This window comes from Numida meleagris, chromosome 1, assembly GCF_002078875.1.
Source record: "Numida meleagris isolate 19003 breed g44 Domestic line chromosome 1, NumMel1.0, whole genome shotgun sequence".
Taxonomy (NCBI): domain Eukaryota; kingdom Metazoa; phylum Chordata; class Aves; order Galliformes; family Numididae; genus Numida; species Numida meleagris.
The window spans coordinates 54,679,423-54,696,752 of NC_034409.1; the positions used below are offsets into that span (position 1 = coordinate 54,679,423).

The following is a 17,330-nucleotide window of genomic DNA, read 5'->3' on the forward strand; positions in this document are numbered from 1 at the left end:
CATGTCCACCCCCCCCCATTCTTTAATGTGAATTACAGCTTTGCACTGGTCTAGCACCTTTCACCTAAACGTATGTAGAATCACTTTGGAGACTCTGGTAGCTGCTCAGGTTACCATTATTTAGCAATTATTTAGCAGAACATTGCAATAGGTTGCAGCAGTTTCTTAAAGGGTGTGAATATCCCCATTTCCAACTTAAATTATTGCGAGGAATTATAGGAGGCTGTCATTTGCAAACTGGAACTAGATCCAGGCTCTGGGGCTTTATAATGAAGTCGCCAGGATCTTGGTTTTACATTTCATCCCCAAATCAGTGCCTTGAACAGCGTGCACTCCTGCAATGGAGGATTACTTCAGTGTGGTTCACTGCTTATTCACAATGAAAAAAACAACACTGTATTAAAGTCCCTCTCTGCTGTCCCAGGTTAGCATTTTGCATTACATCAGCAGCTGCGGTAGCTGTGAGATCAAACCTCAAAATGAATGTGAGATCCATCTTCCAGTTTTTGGAGAGGGAATCTGTAATATCCATGTAACACTGAGAACAGTAAACTTGGGGCTTGTGAATTCTTTCACTCCTCTTTAACCTGACTTGCCAGTAATGTAATTAGCGCTAAACAGTCTGCACACAGACTTGCAGAAGTTAAAAGACCAACACATGATTCACTTCCAGTGACTTTTCCTGTTTTACACATGTGCTGGATGGAACTGTGCTGTATTTGGAAGTCGATCAGTAATGATTGCACAATTCTAACCTTATTTAAACTATGATATAAACAGACATGATAGAAACGGATGCTACCAGCTTTTTTCCTACTTATAAGTGGTCAGCTTTCCTTTTTTTTTTTTTTAAACAAAATCACAACCTGGAAGAAAAGCAGTGAGACTTTGTGTAATCCCAATTCAGTGTAGCATTTGGCTTTTGTAAATGTGGAAGCCAAAAATAAACATCTGCTTGGCAACTTCACCAGAAGTTAACTATAAATGCAGTTTTCATCTTTTCAGTGAATGTGGCATTCAGTGCTGGTTGATATCTATTAAGGAATGATCCATAGCTGAGGTTTTAAAGCATGTTTTTTTCTTTTAATTACTGTTATGAACCTTCACTGCCTAAGGGAAATCCCTTACCCCATTTACTTTCCAGATATAATTTCTTTTGTGCCAAAACATGAACTTTCCTTGGAAGCTTGAAGGGAGCTGGATGGGGTATTTGTACATTCTTAGACTTTGGAAAAGAGGTGGTCTTCCGTTGGTCTAGGCATGACACCAGTAAAACTTAAACTTGGCCATATTTTCCCCACTTTCTTTAGTCCTTCAGAGTTAAATCAGAAGTCTGCTCTATGCAGGGTAGGTTACAAACATTTTTAAGTATTGAATATTGCATCCTTGGATATTCAGAAGGATGTTGTCAAGAAAGATTAAGCGTGATGACTCTTCTCGCCAGTCAGATGAACTCTGCATGTGGTGGAGACTCTTCCAGCTTGCCTGTACTGGGCTCCAGTCCTGGCAGTCCCAGCTGCAAACATCTCCAATAACCTTGTCTTGTCCAGTCTCCACCTTTCATCAAATCCTTTGTAACCTCTGCTGCTACCAGGACGGACAGGACATTGTTAATGCAGTATGAAATCTTTTTTTTTGGGAAAGGTTTTTCAATGCATTTCTAACTTGTGTCAGTAGACGGCCCATTTCTGAATTCTCTAGCCCTCCCTCCTCTCTGTTTTGAAAACTAATTGCTTCAAAGTGGAAAATCAATAACCACATTGTTAACCTTTGTTTTTAAATGCTATTGGAAATGATGAATGGTTTTCTTTTCACTCCTAACAGGGTATCCATCCTGAAATGATTCATGTAGAGCTGTAAGATCCAAGGTAGCAAGGACAACTCAAGGCCAGGCTTCTCAGCATTCAGTGAAAAATTTGTCAGAGGATGCATGCTGTAAATATGCCAGTCTTCATATACCTTGCTGAGGGCAGCAGTACAAGGCAGGGAAGGGTTATACATTTTGCAGTAGGGCAGTAGCTGCTCAGGAAATGTGCTCATGAATCCTGTTAACAGGCACCATGCGGGGGTGAGAAAAGAAGTGGAGGAAGGGTGTTGTGCATGTTCCTCCTGGCACCCACCTTGTACACGTACTCTAATATGCTAACCTGGTGTTTTCTCCTGCTCATTAAAACTTGGTTCCGTGGGCATTTTCTGTGTGAATAATGGGGGAACTAGGAAGAGACATAACTCCTTGCCTGTTATTTGTGATTAGTTAGTTCCTCTTCACTTGCTGATTCTCCCTTTATATATAGTAACAGCAACTATGTCCAGCAGAGCTGGGAAAGAAAAATGAAAACAAAGGTGAAATTACCTTGGTTCTCACTAGAGGCACTGTGACATTGTGCCTCAACTTATGCAAATAACATTTTGATTTAACATTTGTCACGTAGACTTGCGACTTCCAATGCCTTGGTGCAAAAGTGAGTTTCTCTACAGATAGTGAATGATCTAGGAGCAGTAAATCAGCTTTGGTTTTCAGAAATAAAGTCTTGTTTTTGTGTAACAATGGGAGAAAGGGAAGGAAGCAGACAGGTGCAGATGTTCACTATCTGCTTTTAACATACAGAGTGAGATAGTTGTAAAGAATACCCCTGCCTCTTAAAAGCTAGTGAACTAGAAAGGCGCATCATGGCACATGCATCTTCTCTGCTTATGTGTGCAGCTGCTGAGCAACAGCGTTTTGTCTTCGTTAACATCCATGTAATGGCAGGAGCAAACATGCTGCAGAAAAGAGCGATGGGCAGAAGCCTTGAGATTTGGATCACCAGAGTTCCATTGGGTGTGGGTGACACTGTCTCCCTCTTTGAGCAACTTCCTCGATTATTGCATAGTTGGCCAACCTACCAAACAGTAGGGTTGAGCTATTAATTAGGGTTTGGTTGCGTGTTTGTCTCCCAGGCAGTATCACCATGGAGATGATCTGGCTTTTAGGATCCGAAAAGAATCAATCTCCAAAACAATGGCACTGTGTCAACCTTACTCTTCTTCCCCAAAGACAACTCTCAGAGATGGTGAAACAAAACACATGATGCCAAGTGCGGATTTTGCTTCAGCTCCCAGTGGCCTTCTGTCCCACTTCTCAGTCGGTGCATGAAGTGTTTCGGTGGCAGCACAGAAGCACATCCTACATGATGCTCTTCGCTCCTGTGTTGGCTTGGGATTGGATTCTCAAGATAGCACTTTTCTTGCATATCAGGGAACACAGCAAATAAATGCTCACGGGTGAGGTGGTTTGCAAGAAGTCTGCAGAAGATGCCTTTGCAGAACCTGCTGGATACTTGGCTTCCCTGCAGGGATACCCACTCCTGGCTCCTTCCCACCTGGAAGATCTGGCGGCCAGACAGACAGTTACCCATCCCATCCCATACCTTTCCTTTCTCTTCCTTGTGCAACCCCTGGAAGTGCCATTTCATTTGCAACTGCATTATCAGCATTCCCCTCCTTATCATCGGATTTCAGAGCCTTGGGGGCCACCCTATTTCATAGCTTTGTTTCTCTTCCTCTTGTGTTGGTGATGTCTGGGCCAAGAGCCATAGGCATTTTCATACTCCCCTGGAAAAAGAGCCATAGGCATTTCCAGACTCCCCTGGAAAAACATTGCATGGTGCCAGACTTTATTCTTTCTTGCTAAGCACCATGGGGCTGTAGAGAGAACAATGTGCTGTTTCTCTCCCCACCCCCAGACATCCTCTGCACTGCCTCTCTCTTCGCCGTCTTGATTCACCTATTCTTTATTTCCCCACCCTTGTTGGCACTTGCCACATTGCACTTCCCACCTAAGAGTCTCAAGGAAAGGAAGCGGAGCTGTGAAACCGGCTGGACTCACCCATTTCCCATTGCTGGCTGGGGCTGGCCTCGCTTCGCAGCTTTGGGAAAATAGAGGTTTATGGCTGTGTAACCCTCCCCTCCCACTGCACCCAGAGAAAATTGTTTTTAATACTGTTTGCTAAGCTGCATTTCTGATATATCTCCCCGAGACAGCAAGCAGTTTTTCCTTCCTCGGGAGACTGTGCTCTCTTTCCTGATGTCATTTTCCCAACTCTCTGCAAGGCTATTGCAATAACCCATCGGAATTTGGTCCGGAGCACGGGTGGTATGCACAGAGGCTGGATCCAGCTTACAATTCACAGCCTACCCGGTGGAGAAAAGCAGTTTGTTCATATCTCACCACAGTCCTAAAAATAGCCGTGGTAGATAATGAGAGTGGAGGATAGTTTTCAATGGGACTGAATGTACTGCACGCAGAGGTTGCTGGGGAGGGCTCAGCCGCTTGTGTCATTCATGTGCTTGGCCTGGGTTTCAGCAGCAGCGGGCTTGAATCTGGGACTTTGTGCAGTGTAGCTAATTACACCTTTGTTTGTGTTCATGCATCTCAGCTGGGAATAAGGCAAACATGAGTGAACCAGCCTTGTGAAATCAAGAGAAATACTCTATGTTCTGATGAAAATATACCTTTGCTGCTCACCCTATGAGGCAGCAGTGACTCAGCAGACGTGGAGATGTGATAAAGAAATGGGCACCTACTGCCTGCTCTGTCTTTTACCAGATGTTCAGGCTTTGAGATATTTTGCTGTACATAATGGTCTGAATCTGTAAAAGAAAATTCCACCTGTTGTGTTCTGCCCAGCAGCTGAGAATCTCATAGAGGAAGACACATTTCTGTTATTGATGGGACTGAATGTACAGAAACCTTTGCAACCATCATGTTTTTGAAGTATTTATAGCTCAGTTTGAGTTATTTGTACCAAAGAAAAGCAAAGAAGCATGAAGCCTATTGGAAAATACTTCGTAATCTCTCTGCACCAGTTCAGAGAGTGAGTATAAATCCTCTTTCCAGCAAATGGAGACAGGCAATTTATTACAGCCTTGAAGAGAGCAGCTTATTTCTCCATGCTTCCAGCCCAGCAGGCTCTGCAAGCTGACTCACAGGGAGGTAGGAAGCCAAAAGCTGTGCTCCCTCTTTCTTATCTGTTTCTTGAGGGCAGAGCAGCAGCCGAGCAAGAGCCACGCTTGTGCAGAGCCCTTTGAAAATGTGCAACTGTACTGGAGCTTCACAGCCCCTTGCTTTCTGTCCCTTGTGCTGTATATTTTGGGGAGAATATTCCTTGTACCTGTTCTTGTGCAGGGGCCTGCACCCAAACTGGTCATGCAGGTGAAGGTGGTTTTGTTCCATCCCTGCTGCACCTCTGTCCCATCACCCTCTGTGGCCATGGGATTCTGTTGCCATCAGGGCTGCAGAGGAGACACTGAGGATGCTCCTGCTGCATATGGCCAGTGAGGGACAGTGACACAGTTGTTTAGGGTTGTTGGTCAAGAATATTTATCTCACAAAGGTTCTCCTAATGGGAAATGTGTATGCGTGTACTTGCACGCAGGCACGTAAGCAGTAAACTCCAGCAACTAGATGAAGGCCATCAAATCACTCAGTACCAGTCCCCACAGGGACCATCACATGCTCTAGTTTTGAGCTCTGACCTTGATGCTTATGCATGTCTTCTGCTTTACATGTGTGAGCTATCCCACAAAAGTCACATGTGTGAAGTTAGGTATGTGCTAAAGTGTTCTGCCAGACTGCGTACTGTGGTTACAGGGGCTTTGGGTGCTCTTGAACCTGTTTTGTTGGGGTAAGAGGCTTTAGATTTCATTATTAAGAACCTGATATGTTTCGCTGGCTGAACTCAAGGTCTTGGAGTTATCTGAAATTCTCATTAAGACAAGAAGCTAGGAAAAGTACAAATTCCTCCACTAGTAAAGTTACTAAAAATACCGTAATTAGATTATCTAAGTCTTTAAACCAGTCAAATATATCGAGGAAATGTGGTAGAGGTATAAGTACAGTGTTCTGAGAGTACCAAAGGGACGAATAGCACTTTCTCTGCAGATCTGGAATATTCTGAGTAGTTAATGTAGTTGATGTGAAAATGCATATTGCATTTGTCCTACTCTTGATTCATATGCTGTGACCCTTAATAAATTTTGATGGTGCGTACAGTGGAGCTGTTGCAGAGAAAGGAAGGCAAATAAGCATGCATGAAAATGACCTAAACAATGGACAAACAAGTCCTTTCATAAAGTATTTCTCAATTGAGATTATTTCTTACTAGGCTTAAGTTGTTCGGGTTCGTTGTGTACCATATCTGGCACCGGTCCAGTGAGGTTTTGAAAAATGAAACCAGCTCTTTTGGGTGTTAAAAGCATAAGCGCACTTTGGAAATGTATTTTCCAGAATATATGTCTGAGCAAAACGCATTTCATAAAAGAAATTCTGTTACTGATGTTTGCTTTACAACCAAACAACAACAAACAGATAGAGACCTTATTTTGCTCAGAGAGATGAAAACTATGAAATACATTATAAATAAATAAAATGTTATCATGACTTGTAGCATTTTTATGAACTACTGAAAAATACTGTGGGCTGCATTCTCATTTGTGTTGATGTCTTCACATCAGGGAAGGTGAGCCCATACACCCTTGCTGGTGCAATCTGAGCAGACTGATGGAGGTGGGAGACACGCAGCTGGCAGAGATCCTAAATGTGGAGGAAAGGAGCTGGAAGCAGCACCCATGTGAACATACACTGTCCCGCTTCACTGCTGATCCTGTTTCAGGATGCCACTCGGTCAGTGGAAGCCCACTGACAGTGGTCACTTGCTTGCTGGTCTTTTGGGACTGATGGCCGTGCACTCTCAGTAGTCCTTGGATGCCCCATCCCTGGAGGTGTTCAAGGCCAGGTTGGATGGGGCCCTGGGCAGCATGATCTGGTGGTTGGCAGCCCTGCCCATGGCAGGGGGTGGGACTGTGTGGGTTTTAAGGTCCCTTCCAACCCAACACATTCTGTAATTCTATGATTGCTTGAGCCCTCCCTTGAGAAAGGGCCTGTACAGGCCACCAGGCAGACAATGTGGGGTAGAAGGTGTTTATTGAGAGGTAATCAAACCTTTCACCTCCCTGGGTCTCTTTCAGAGGGGAAAAGTAGCCACTGAGACTTGAGGAGAGGTATTCAAAAGTACCTGTAATGATGGTGTGGCCTGTTGAGACAGACACTCCTGTGGAGTGCTGTAGTCTGGGAGGAGAGACAAATGGCAACTTCTGAGCTGCTACAGGCCTTTCTTTTCCTTTAGGAGTCACACTAGCTTTCTGTTTCCATTTCCTCATTTCCTCATAGCAAGTGTATAGTGCCAAATCACCACTTGCCTCCCAAAGCTTAAATAATAAATGGCCACACTGCGCTTTGAGCATCTTTTTGTGCTATGCAAATACCAGTGATAACATTACATCAGTAGATGTGAGTGCCTCAATCCTTGCTTAGAATGCAGTGCTGTTCCTGGTATGTCCTGTCCCTCTGCAATGGGACACTGCCTTCCTTGCAGTGCTTCTGCTGCTTGTCGAGGTGGTAGGATACGTCCTGAGTGTGGGTACGTGCTTGGGGGCAGCCAGCCATCCTGGGTGAGCCATTGATGTCACTGCCATCAAGATGGGACGCCTGCCTCTTGTCTTTCCCCATTTCTAAATGCCAGTCGCTGTGATCTGAAGTGGCTGAGAGAGGGAAGAGAAAGCTCTGAACAGTGAAAGCTGGGGCGTGTGTTTGGCATGCATTCTTTCCTGGTGCTGGGATGAGGTCTTGCAGCCTGGATGTCACTGAGAAAATCCCAAGAACTTCAGCTGTGCTGCTGAATTCAACCACTTAATAGGTGAGTGATGTTTCCAGGAGTGCTCACGTACCATTCTCAAAATTCAGTTAAATCTTTAGAAACAGCCTTTAGAAATTAAGGTTCCTAGGTGCATTAACTAGTCTTCAGCAAGGGTTGTGAGACTGTACATTTTCTGGTCCTGTAGAATAATACGTATTCCCAGGAAACACATCCGTTTGCATTTGAAGATTCATCTAAACATATATTTACAGAGTGCTGCCACTCTTTTACATCATATTTGCGTTTCTATATCTAAAAATATCTGTTTTCACTTGTGCAATTATTCCTGAGAGGCTATTTACAGTAATTATGTGTAGATTTACAAAAGTGCTGTCTGTGAAGCACAAAGTCGAGTTGGTGGGAGATTGGCAAGCCCTCTGGGGTGCCATTATTTCTTTACCAGCCATGAATGATGAAGAATTTGCTTCCCGTTGTATATTTGACAATGGAACCCTTCTTAAATTCTTCCTCAGAGCCAAGTACAAGGCTGTCTTCTAATAAAAAAAAAAAAAAAAAATGTGTTTTTACCCATGTCTATATTTATTTCTTGCAGGAATGCACATATTGCTCCAAGAGCCACCCACGTCCTTCTTGTATACAGGGTGTATTTGCATTTGCAGCCTGTCTCACTGCAGACATAAGTAGGGGGGAAAATGCAGCCTCGTCTTTACTGTTGGTTGCCATCTCTATCTCTGGGGTCACTTGAGATTACCAGGGCCACTCATTCAGTTAGGATCTGTTGCATTACCTGTGCTAGAAATATGCGTAGCATAGGTAAGACCATCATTGTGTTGTTACTTTTAAAATCTCTATACCAAATGTTTGGGTAAAGAGGAAGAAAAGAACTATTTTGTTTTTTGCATGCTGATCAGTTTGTCCCTTGACTTCTGCTTTCTGTTCCTCTGTCTCTAAATAGGGTAGCACTTGAGCACATGCTTGATTTTAAACACATGCTGAAATGTTTGGGAATTCAAGGGGATGGGGCGTACACTTACTGTTTTTTTGAACAACATTGCTTTTCAGAGTTGGAGGCCTTATAGGAAACCTGATCCTTGAAACTAGCTCCTGTTTATGTGCATTTCCATTTTTTAATATTGTAGGTTTTTCCCTTCTTTTTTCAGCATCCTTGATGCTACATCATGTAATGAAAACAATACTGGTCATGCTACTTGCAATTACTAAAGTACGTAGTGAATGTATTTTTCCAAGGGAACCAGAGAAATCACATAAATCACAGATTTACTCGTGCTTTTGCAGGAGAGGTCCACAGTAGTTGGCTGCGTAGAATGACAGAAGTGTTGTTTACCCATAAAGAGGTGGTCATCTCAGCAGGTCGGCGATGCATTTCAAAGGCTTCTTGTTGATTTTAAGCCAGCCGATAATTTATTCCTTGAACTCTGCCTTATGAAAATAAAACTGGGTAAATATCGAGTATGATAAAGGCCGCGCTGCCATTCAGACTGCACAGTGCCCTCACCTTCCCTCACACCAGTGTCTCTCCATTGTTGGCTTGGGCATTTCTTAAAGGGCACGAGCTGACCTCTGCAATTATTTATGGCGTTGTTCAGATAAGCCCTTTTTCACAAGCAACACTCACACACTCACAAGGGCTGTTATAATTTGAATTTATATCGCAAGTTCAGCTATCGCTTCCTCTGTTCCCACCCTGCCTTTTGGAATGATACCCAGTCACACGATGTGCTTGTAAAAAGGTTGCTGATTGAGGAAGGATGCAGGAAGGATATGGTTTTGCAGTGATTGCATAAGTGCTTTGCAGCGCCCGAAAGCTGTGGGTTTATATGAGGACGAGTTTAGATGTGAATTTCAAAGATTTATTTCTTCTGATTTTGAAATAAGTCATGAGTACTTCGGCTGTTTTGGAGAACCATGAAGCAACTCATGTGGATGTGGTCCTCAGCGTATTAGCAAGGACAAATATCTGTTTTGTAATCAGCACTGTGGATGCTCTTCCTTATTTCCATCAGAGATCTCAGCCTTATTTCAGAGAAATTGTCTCCAGAGCTTCTGTTTGAAATTGTCAGATGTGATCATGTCTAACTGGAAGTTGTTCCCATCAAAGGCTTTGGGGAGTTCTACTGTTTGCCTCATACTGCTTAGACTAACACTGTCTGCATCCTTCCACCAAGTGCTGTGCTCCCTCTCAGAGAATTCGTAATACCTGGAGATCCTAAAGCTTCATGTCATCCTTGGCGGTAATGAGAGTGTACTTATTGCTCTCAGATGAAGGAGCTGGGGTGTGGAGGTTTGTATTTTAAAACTTTGTTTCAGTGATTCCGCGTTCTGCCAACATCTAACATCTGTATTTATTTTCTGAACTCTCCTTAATGGATTATATGCATCTGTTCGGTTCCAAGAATAATGCTTGATTTCCTGAATTTATAGGTTGCAATAAAATCCATTCGTAAGGACAAAATTAAGGATGAACAAGATATGGTTCACATCAGACGGGAGATTGAGATCATGTCATCCCTCAGCCACCCTCATATCATCACCATATATGAAGGTTAGTGAACGTGATTCTCCTCTCCAACCGCTCAGTTACTTTCTTGCATACTTGATATTCCTGTTTCTTGAGAGTGTGCCCCAAACTCTCACTGCTGGCATAACCCATATCTTACCAAAGAGACTGTTCAAAGCGCTGCCTTCCCTCTAAACCATCAGTGTTTCACAGACTTGTAACCCTTTGCCTGGAGGAACTTCTTCGTGTGTGACTTGAGTATTATGTCCATGGTGAGTGGAAATCATCGCATGTATCATCTATTCTCCCACTGGAAAATTCAGTTTAATTTCACCCCCTCTCACACACCAACTCCGTGTCACTCTGTGTCCCCAGCCCTTCTGCCAGTCCTTATAGACTTTTCTTCCCTGGGTTGCACAGGACTGGTTTTGTTTGCTCTGCTTATCATGGACAATGTTGTGTCTGTCTGTAATGTCTTTGAAAACGCTTTTCATTTTATTTACAAACGTGTGTTCTCCTTAAGTGTGGTCCTGCCTTACCTGTCAATTAGTCTTGCTGGTTCTGTGTTTGCTGCTTTTATACCATGAATCTGAGTACCTGCTTCCTACCAACCTCTGCAGTGTCCTGTCGGTCTGGTCAATGGCCTATCACTCATGTTCCCTATTCCTGTTGTTCCTCTCTAACTCCTTTCTTCCTGGGACGTAGAAGTCAAGCCTGATAATTCCTGGCTCCTAGAGCTGCTCCCTTGCCCAGAGCAAGGAGCAGGAAGCTAGAGCATTCTTCCCTTTTTTGCCTATTTGTTTATATATTTATAGCGTATTACCCTGCAGGAGAATATCCTCCTCCTTCCTTCCTTCCTCAAGTCTGCAACATCCCAGATGGAGCTAAATAGCTTCAGGTGGGTGCGTGCTAAAAGACACTAGCTGAGAGGTTTGCTGCCAGGACCTACAAAGAGGGCAGCAACCGTGGACCTGGGCTGTGGTTTCTGAAAGCTTGGAGAGGCTCGGGTTGGGTGGCCTCCTTCCAGAGGATCACCTCTTCCATACACATAGCAGGCAGCCCAAATTTAGCCCTTCGTATTTACATACCCGCGAGGTAAGCGCGCAAGGTGATGATATGTGTATAGCAGCTCTGCTCTGACAGCCAATACAACTGATTAAAACAAGGGCTGGCTTGGAGTAGTGTTACAGTATCACATATTGAGTTATTCAAAAGCATGTTCTTTTACTTGAAAAGAGATGAATATCTGTCTTTTTATTGAATAAACTCATAACAGGATCTGGGAACAGAAAAGAGGAGGGATGCTGTGTCAGCATGTGGGTTGCAAATGGAACAAAAGTTATTTCAAATGTACACAGGAACTCTGAAAGAAAAAAGATTAAGCATGCTGTGGTGCTTTGACCAACTGCACTTCTTATCCTTAGTTTGAATAGTTTTTCCTGAGTTAAAACATTTATAAAATTTAAAAGCATTGCAGTATTTTTAAGAAGCAGATGATAAGGACCTGTGGGAGCAAAGTTTTCCCCTCCACGGAGAGAAGAGTGACGCTTCTGCAGACAACTGGGCAGGTTCTGCAGTGGAGGTTTCATCCCATCTCGAGGAGAACAAGTGCCTGTGGTGGGTGATGTTAGTTCTCCCTGCAGCTCTCTGCTCTTGTGTTCTGTCAGCCAGCAGCAGCCCTTTATGGAGACAAACCTGGAAGCAGTTTTTCTCTCATTTCTGGGAAGTTTTCCATTCTGTTGCTGGTTTGTTTCTTAGTTTTCTAGAAAGCAGAGCAGCTTTTCATGGCCTCTTGTGTTTAACTCATGCCCTGGAGGGACGGACAGTGGAAGGCAGCTACTTGGTTTGAATGCAGCCCATTGGAAGATGGAATTTTGTAGAGCTTGTCCAGCCTTTCCAGGCAGTCAGGGTTGGTATTTGGCCTTAGCAGCCAATGCTGGAACATCGGATGTCATACTACTGGGAAGATGTGTGGATGCGCAGCTGGGTCCAGAAATGCAGTCATGTACTGCCCAAAGATCAGGCTGTGAGTTCTGTGACCTGTAGGCTGTGCTTCATTTCAAGCCTAAGAGTATACTTGTAGTGAGGTTCTGGGACTGCATCTAGGACTCAAGAATTTGTGTCCTGTTGAAGTGGGATTTTAAACACAATTGTGTGTTCCTCCTGAGTGAGGCATAAAGAATAATATTGCTATACTCTGACTCAAAATGTTGACATTATTCTGTCCTCAGGGATGGGCTTCCACTCACTAAATTGGAACCATCTAGTATTTAGGCAGTTGGGCTACACCAGAAGTCTAATTTCCCTCTCTTGACTAAAGAGAGATCAGCATCAGCACTGGATGGTTTGCTCCCTCCTAGGAGATCTTTTTTCAGCTAGGTAGGGTAAATGACATGCTGGAGGTTCCTGTTGGCGGCAGATGGAATCTAACAGACTAACTTAAATGAGATGCTTAACTTGTAGGCTGGAGCCATCCTGCAGGTACCTTTCTGCTCTCGCTGATTCTTACTGTAGATATTCAGACCACCACTGCATACCTCATAGCAATGACTCTACCTAACATGGACAATGCTACATCTCTCTGTAACATCTTTGAAAGCTCTTTGTACAGCATTTACAAACATGTGTTTTCCTTAAGTGGGATCCTTGTTTAGGTATCCTTTTGACCTGCCTGCTTGAAAGCAATTAACCTCTGAATTTGTCAACTTGACGTAAACAAGGGCTTATCTTTTTTTTTTTTTTTTTTTTTTTTTTTTTTTTTAATATCAAACAAATCCAAATGGGTGGAAACAAAGCTTTTCAGTTTAATGATTTTTTTTTTTTTGTAAGCTAATGAAAAGGAACATATCTTGCCTGTTACCATGAGGGTAGCTGTACAGTTCTGAGTCCAAAGAAATTCCAGCCTCTCAGCAGGGCTGTAATTGGCAATCTGTTGAGTGCGGCTGCAAGGGAAGTGCTCTTTCAAGTGACTTTAAACTCCTTGAAAGGGACTGGATAAATGAAGCTAGCCTTGCTATCTGTGTTGTGATTTCAGGACATAAATTTTAATTTATAGAATAATACCTCTGTCTGTCTCCCCTTTACCCCACCTTCCCCTGCCCTGTTTCTTTCTTTGCCTTGAGAACTCCAGGATTTGATAATAAAGCCTTTCAGAGCTAACATATTTTTTCAGGAGTAGTCTGAGTGCAAAATTGCTTCCATCTGGCAATGCTTTGTAAAAGTTAAAGCAGGGGAAGAACATAGGGCCTGATTCTGTAAACATTTAAATATGTGTTGGACCAGTCACAAGGATGAAGTTGTGCTTGGGACAGTCAGGAGTGAGCTCTTGAGTCTCTGTAGTATGAAATACAGTGCCTATGTGTTTCAGTGCTGGAAGAATTGCCCTTGGTTGGCATAACCATATCGAAATGTCTATCCATTTGCAAAAGACACTTGAAAATAAATAGGTTATTTGCTAATAGGCTTGTAGAAATAGTTTAACGAAGATACTCCCTGAAGGATGAATAAATATTAGGATCACAATTCAGTGCCAGTGGAACAGGATGGCATTAACATGAACAAGTAGCCAAAGGAAAGCACGTGCTTAAGTGCTTTGCTGGATTGGGGCCAGGATGCTTGGAGGAGTGCTGGACCTTTTACAGCAACAAGGCACAAAAAAAAATGAATTTCCCATGTAAAAGAGAATTCTTCCTTTTTTTTTAGGTTTTTTTTTGGTATTGCTAAGAAAAAGAAATGAAAAAAAGCAAAAAGGTAATCCAACCACAGTGACTCGAGTGAGGTAGCATGCTTTGGTTAATCAGAAAATCAGATTTTTGTACTTTCAAGTATCAAAGACAATGGAAGGAAATCTGACAGTGTATACTGGTGGTGGCATAGTATTTCATGATGCTAATTTTACTTACCAAGTACACGTTCAACCTCACACTTGGTAACAGACTTCTGTATGAGAAAATGAAAACAAACATTAGGTGTCTCAGATGCACGAAAGTCTCTCTCCTGTGCGTGCTGCTTGAGTTGTGTCAGTCAAACCATGTCAGTGAGAGCAGCCACACTGCAAAACAGCTGTCCAGTAGCAGCTGGCAAGGCACAGAATCATAATCATTAAAGTTGGAAAAGGCCTCTAAGATCACATAGTCCAACCATCAGCCCATTCTCACCATGCCCACTGACTGTGTCCCTCCATGCCACATCCACACAGTTCTGGAACACCTCCAGGAAACATGCACCTTTGAGGACAGGCTGCATCTCTGCAGCAGCGCTGGCTCAGGCAGGTGCTCCCAAACTATCCGCATGCATCCCTGCAGGATGGAGGCAGTGCAGAGCGGGTGCAGCAGCCTCGTGGTCTGCAGGTCTGTCTGTGCGGAGGGCAGCTTGACGCTGTGTCTCAGGCTGACAGTGCTGTGCAGGCAGTCCCAGCCTCTCCTGTTTTCAGACATAACCAAAACAAACCTCGGTGCCTAATTACTCGAACCCTTCGGTGTGCAAAACACCTGAAAACGTCAGTACAAATCCCTTAAAACGTCATGGGGATGGCAGGGCTTTTAACAAGAATGATGAAAGCTGGAAAGATTTTTTTTTTTTAATTTTGCCAACAGAAAGTACTTCAGCTGTGACAGTATTTAAGCACATTTCTAATTGGTTTCCTCTAACTGTGTAGACTTTTGACCTTAGAGTGCTTTATTTCCATTGTTTTCAGTTGATAACATCCAAGAACACAAAGTAATATTTCTAGAGTCTGGCGATAGTAATGAAGCAAATATAAACAAACTTAACTCTTCGGTTTTCATACCCCACCTTTATGAATTTCCTCTCATTCAGGATGACCGCCCAAACACCACTTTGTTTGACTTGACATTAACCCAAACGCATGAGATCACTGGCAAGTTCAATTTGGACGTCGAAGTGATGGCAGGCGGCACTGAAATTTATTTCTATCTTTCCACTTACACAGGCCTCCCACTGCAATGTAAATGTTTGCTTGCCTGAGGTTCCTCAGCAGTTTGTAATCATAATTAAGAAAAAAAGGGGAATTAGCTCTTGTATTCTTTGCTGAAACAAAAGACAATTAGGGTAACATGTAGTATTGTGGCTGAATTAGCAACTCTCACTTTTCCTCCCCCTCCTTTTGTAAATAGTAGATGGTCAAAATCTGCATAACCTAAGTCTCATTCTCTGAGAAACAGCCTCGGCAAGGATAATGGTTCTCACTTTGATTTAATCCCCTCACTGGAAATTAAATTGCAGCATGCTGTCTGATTTAAAATGATTATTGCAGGATCTTAACTACATTCCTTTAATTTAAGAAGAGATGCAATAAGGCCATAATTCAGGAAAGCAATTTAGCACGTGCGTATCTTTAAAACACATACTTCTATATCATTATCTTCCATCACAAGGGAGCATATGCATAAATTTAAGCGTATACATCTAGTGGTTTACTAAATTGAACCTTGGATTTTTTCATGGCTGCTATATGCGCTGTTCAAAAACAGTCATAAACTACTGAAATAATAAATAAAATAAAGAATACAGTTTTCAAGTATCTTTACATCAAGGGGCTGTAAACCTTTCTGAGTAGTCAAGATCACAAAAGACACACAGGGCTGAATTTCTAAGGTAAAAAATGCTTCAGTATTCACTTATCTTTTGAAGAAAAATTCGTGCCTTATTACACAAGTGAGGTAATTGGGTCATACATGACTTTTCTCAATGAAAAGATTATTCTCGTCTGCATCTCTAAAATTAAAAACAAACTCGCTTGTTCTTTTGATTTGGCTGACCTTTAATAAAAGAGCATTTTGTAGCAGTGGAAAGGTACTTCTGTCTGCGGCTGTTAGGAGAGTAATAAAAATACCGCTGAATGGAAAGACACCAGATGGAAGGAATGTCAACATACTGGAACTAATTTAGGAGATTGCTCTGATAGAGAGCAAAGGCATGAGGAGAATTCAAATGGTTCCAGTGCAAAGAGATTGGCCGCCCTTCTTAAACTAACAAACTGAAATCCTTACCCCAGGGTTACATGTAAACCAAATGGAATCAGCCCGCAAGGAGGTAGTCCATTAAGGGGGAAAAAAATCCTCCCCCTTCAGCACTCAGCATCCTGGAAGCTTGAAGAAAGGGCAAAAGCATTCTGCTTTCTTTTAATTTTTAAATTTGGTTGCAAATAAGTCTGAGCGAACCACTCCAGCAGAGAGATGTCCAATGTACTCTGAAGTCCTTCTGACTGATGTTTGCAAAACTAGGTCTGTGTGGGCTTTCAATACCTTTGGGGCAAAGTCCATCTTTGGCAACACCTAAGTTGGGCAGTTTGTTCATCCGATGCCAAACTTGTCCTGTGCAGTTTCAGCAGAGGTGATGGCTATGTAACTAAAGGCAGAATTTAGCAGCAGATTGAAAATAAAAGAAGAGCGCTTATCAGGAAGAGGTCCCTACCCTACCAGTGCTATTTGGAAGATAGAAAGCTGTAGATAGAAGCTGAGTTCATCATTTTGTGGCCTCTAAATATAAATATGTGGAGAGATTATATCCAAGAGTTATTGCTGTAGTAGAACAGCCTGTGAAAGAGACAGATTGTTGATGTTACAAAATGTACTTTGTCTCAGATATGTCTTTGGTAGTGAGAAGTGAAATTCTTTCCCAGTTCCACATTTTTATTCTTCAATGAGTTTTGAAGCCAACAGATTTGGTTTCAATTATCAGCTGAGAAGTATAGAATTTTCTTCTTTTTTTCTTCTTTTTTTTTCCTTTTTAAAAATAAACAAACAAACATATTAGAGTTAAGGGAAGAGTTCAGAGAAAAGCTCTAAGAAATCTATCCTTGACCACTGGAACTTAAGCACACTTTGCTGCTTGTGCAGAGCGCTACTCTTAGCATCTGCTAAGGCACTTGGGAATGGACAGAGCAAGCCAAAGCAAGCTTGTAGCCCCACTGGAAGATGCTATTTCTTCATGCTGCCATGCCCCATGCCTTCATACATTAACGCAGTTGTCTTGCTCATCTCCTAGGGATGCAACCATGCTGTTCCATGTATGTTATGGTACATCCCATTACCACTCCCTGATCCCCAGTTCCTGCTGTGCTCTCATGGTGCTGTCCTCCCTTCTCCCCCCAC

The 17,330-nt window shown here is 42.8% G+C and overlaps 1 protein-coding gene across 2 annotated transcripts in view; it reads left to right on the top strand.

Moving 5' to 3' along the window:
• NUAK1 (NUAK family kinase 1) overlaps nt 1-17,330 on the top strand; it is a 47,729-nt gene that overhangs the window by 14,057 nt on the left and 16,342 nt on the right. Inside the window, exons 1-2 of one of the 2 annotated variants that reach the window (XM_021386858.1) lie at nt 6,849-9,999; nt 10,140-10,260. In XM_021386858.1, the coding sequence (XP_021242533.1) occupies nt 10,188-10,260 (73 nt within the window). In that variant the 5' untranslated portion in view covers nt 6,849-9,999; nt 10,140-10,187. Of the gene's footprint in view, nt 1-6,848; nt 10,000-10,139; nt 10,261-17,330 lie in introns of those variants that run through there. The other variant, XM_021386850.1, reaches the window with a different exon arrangement.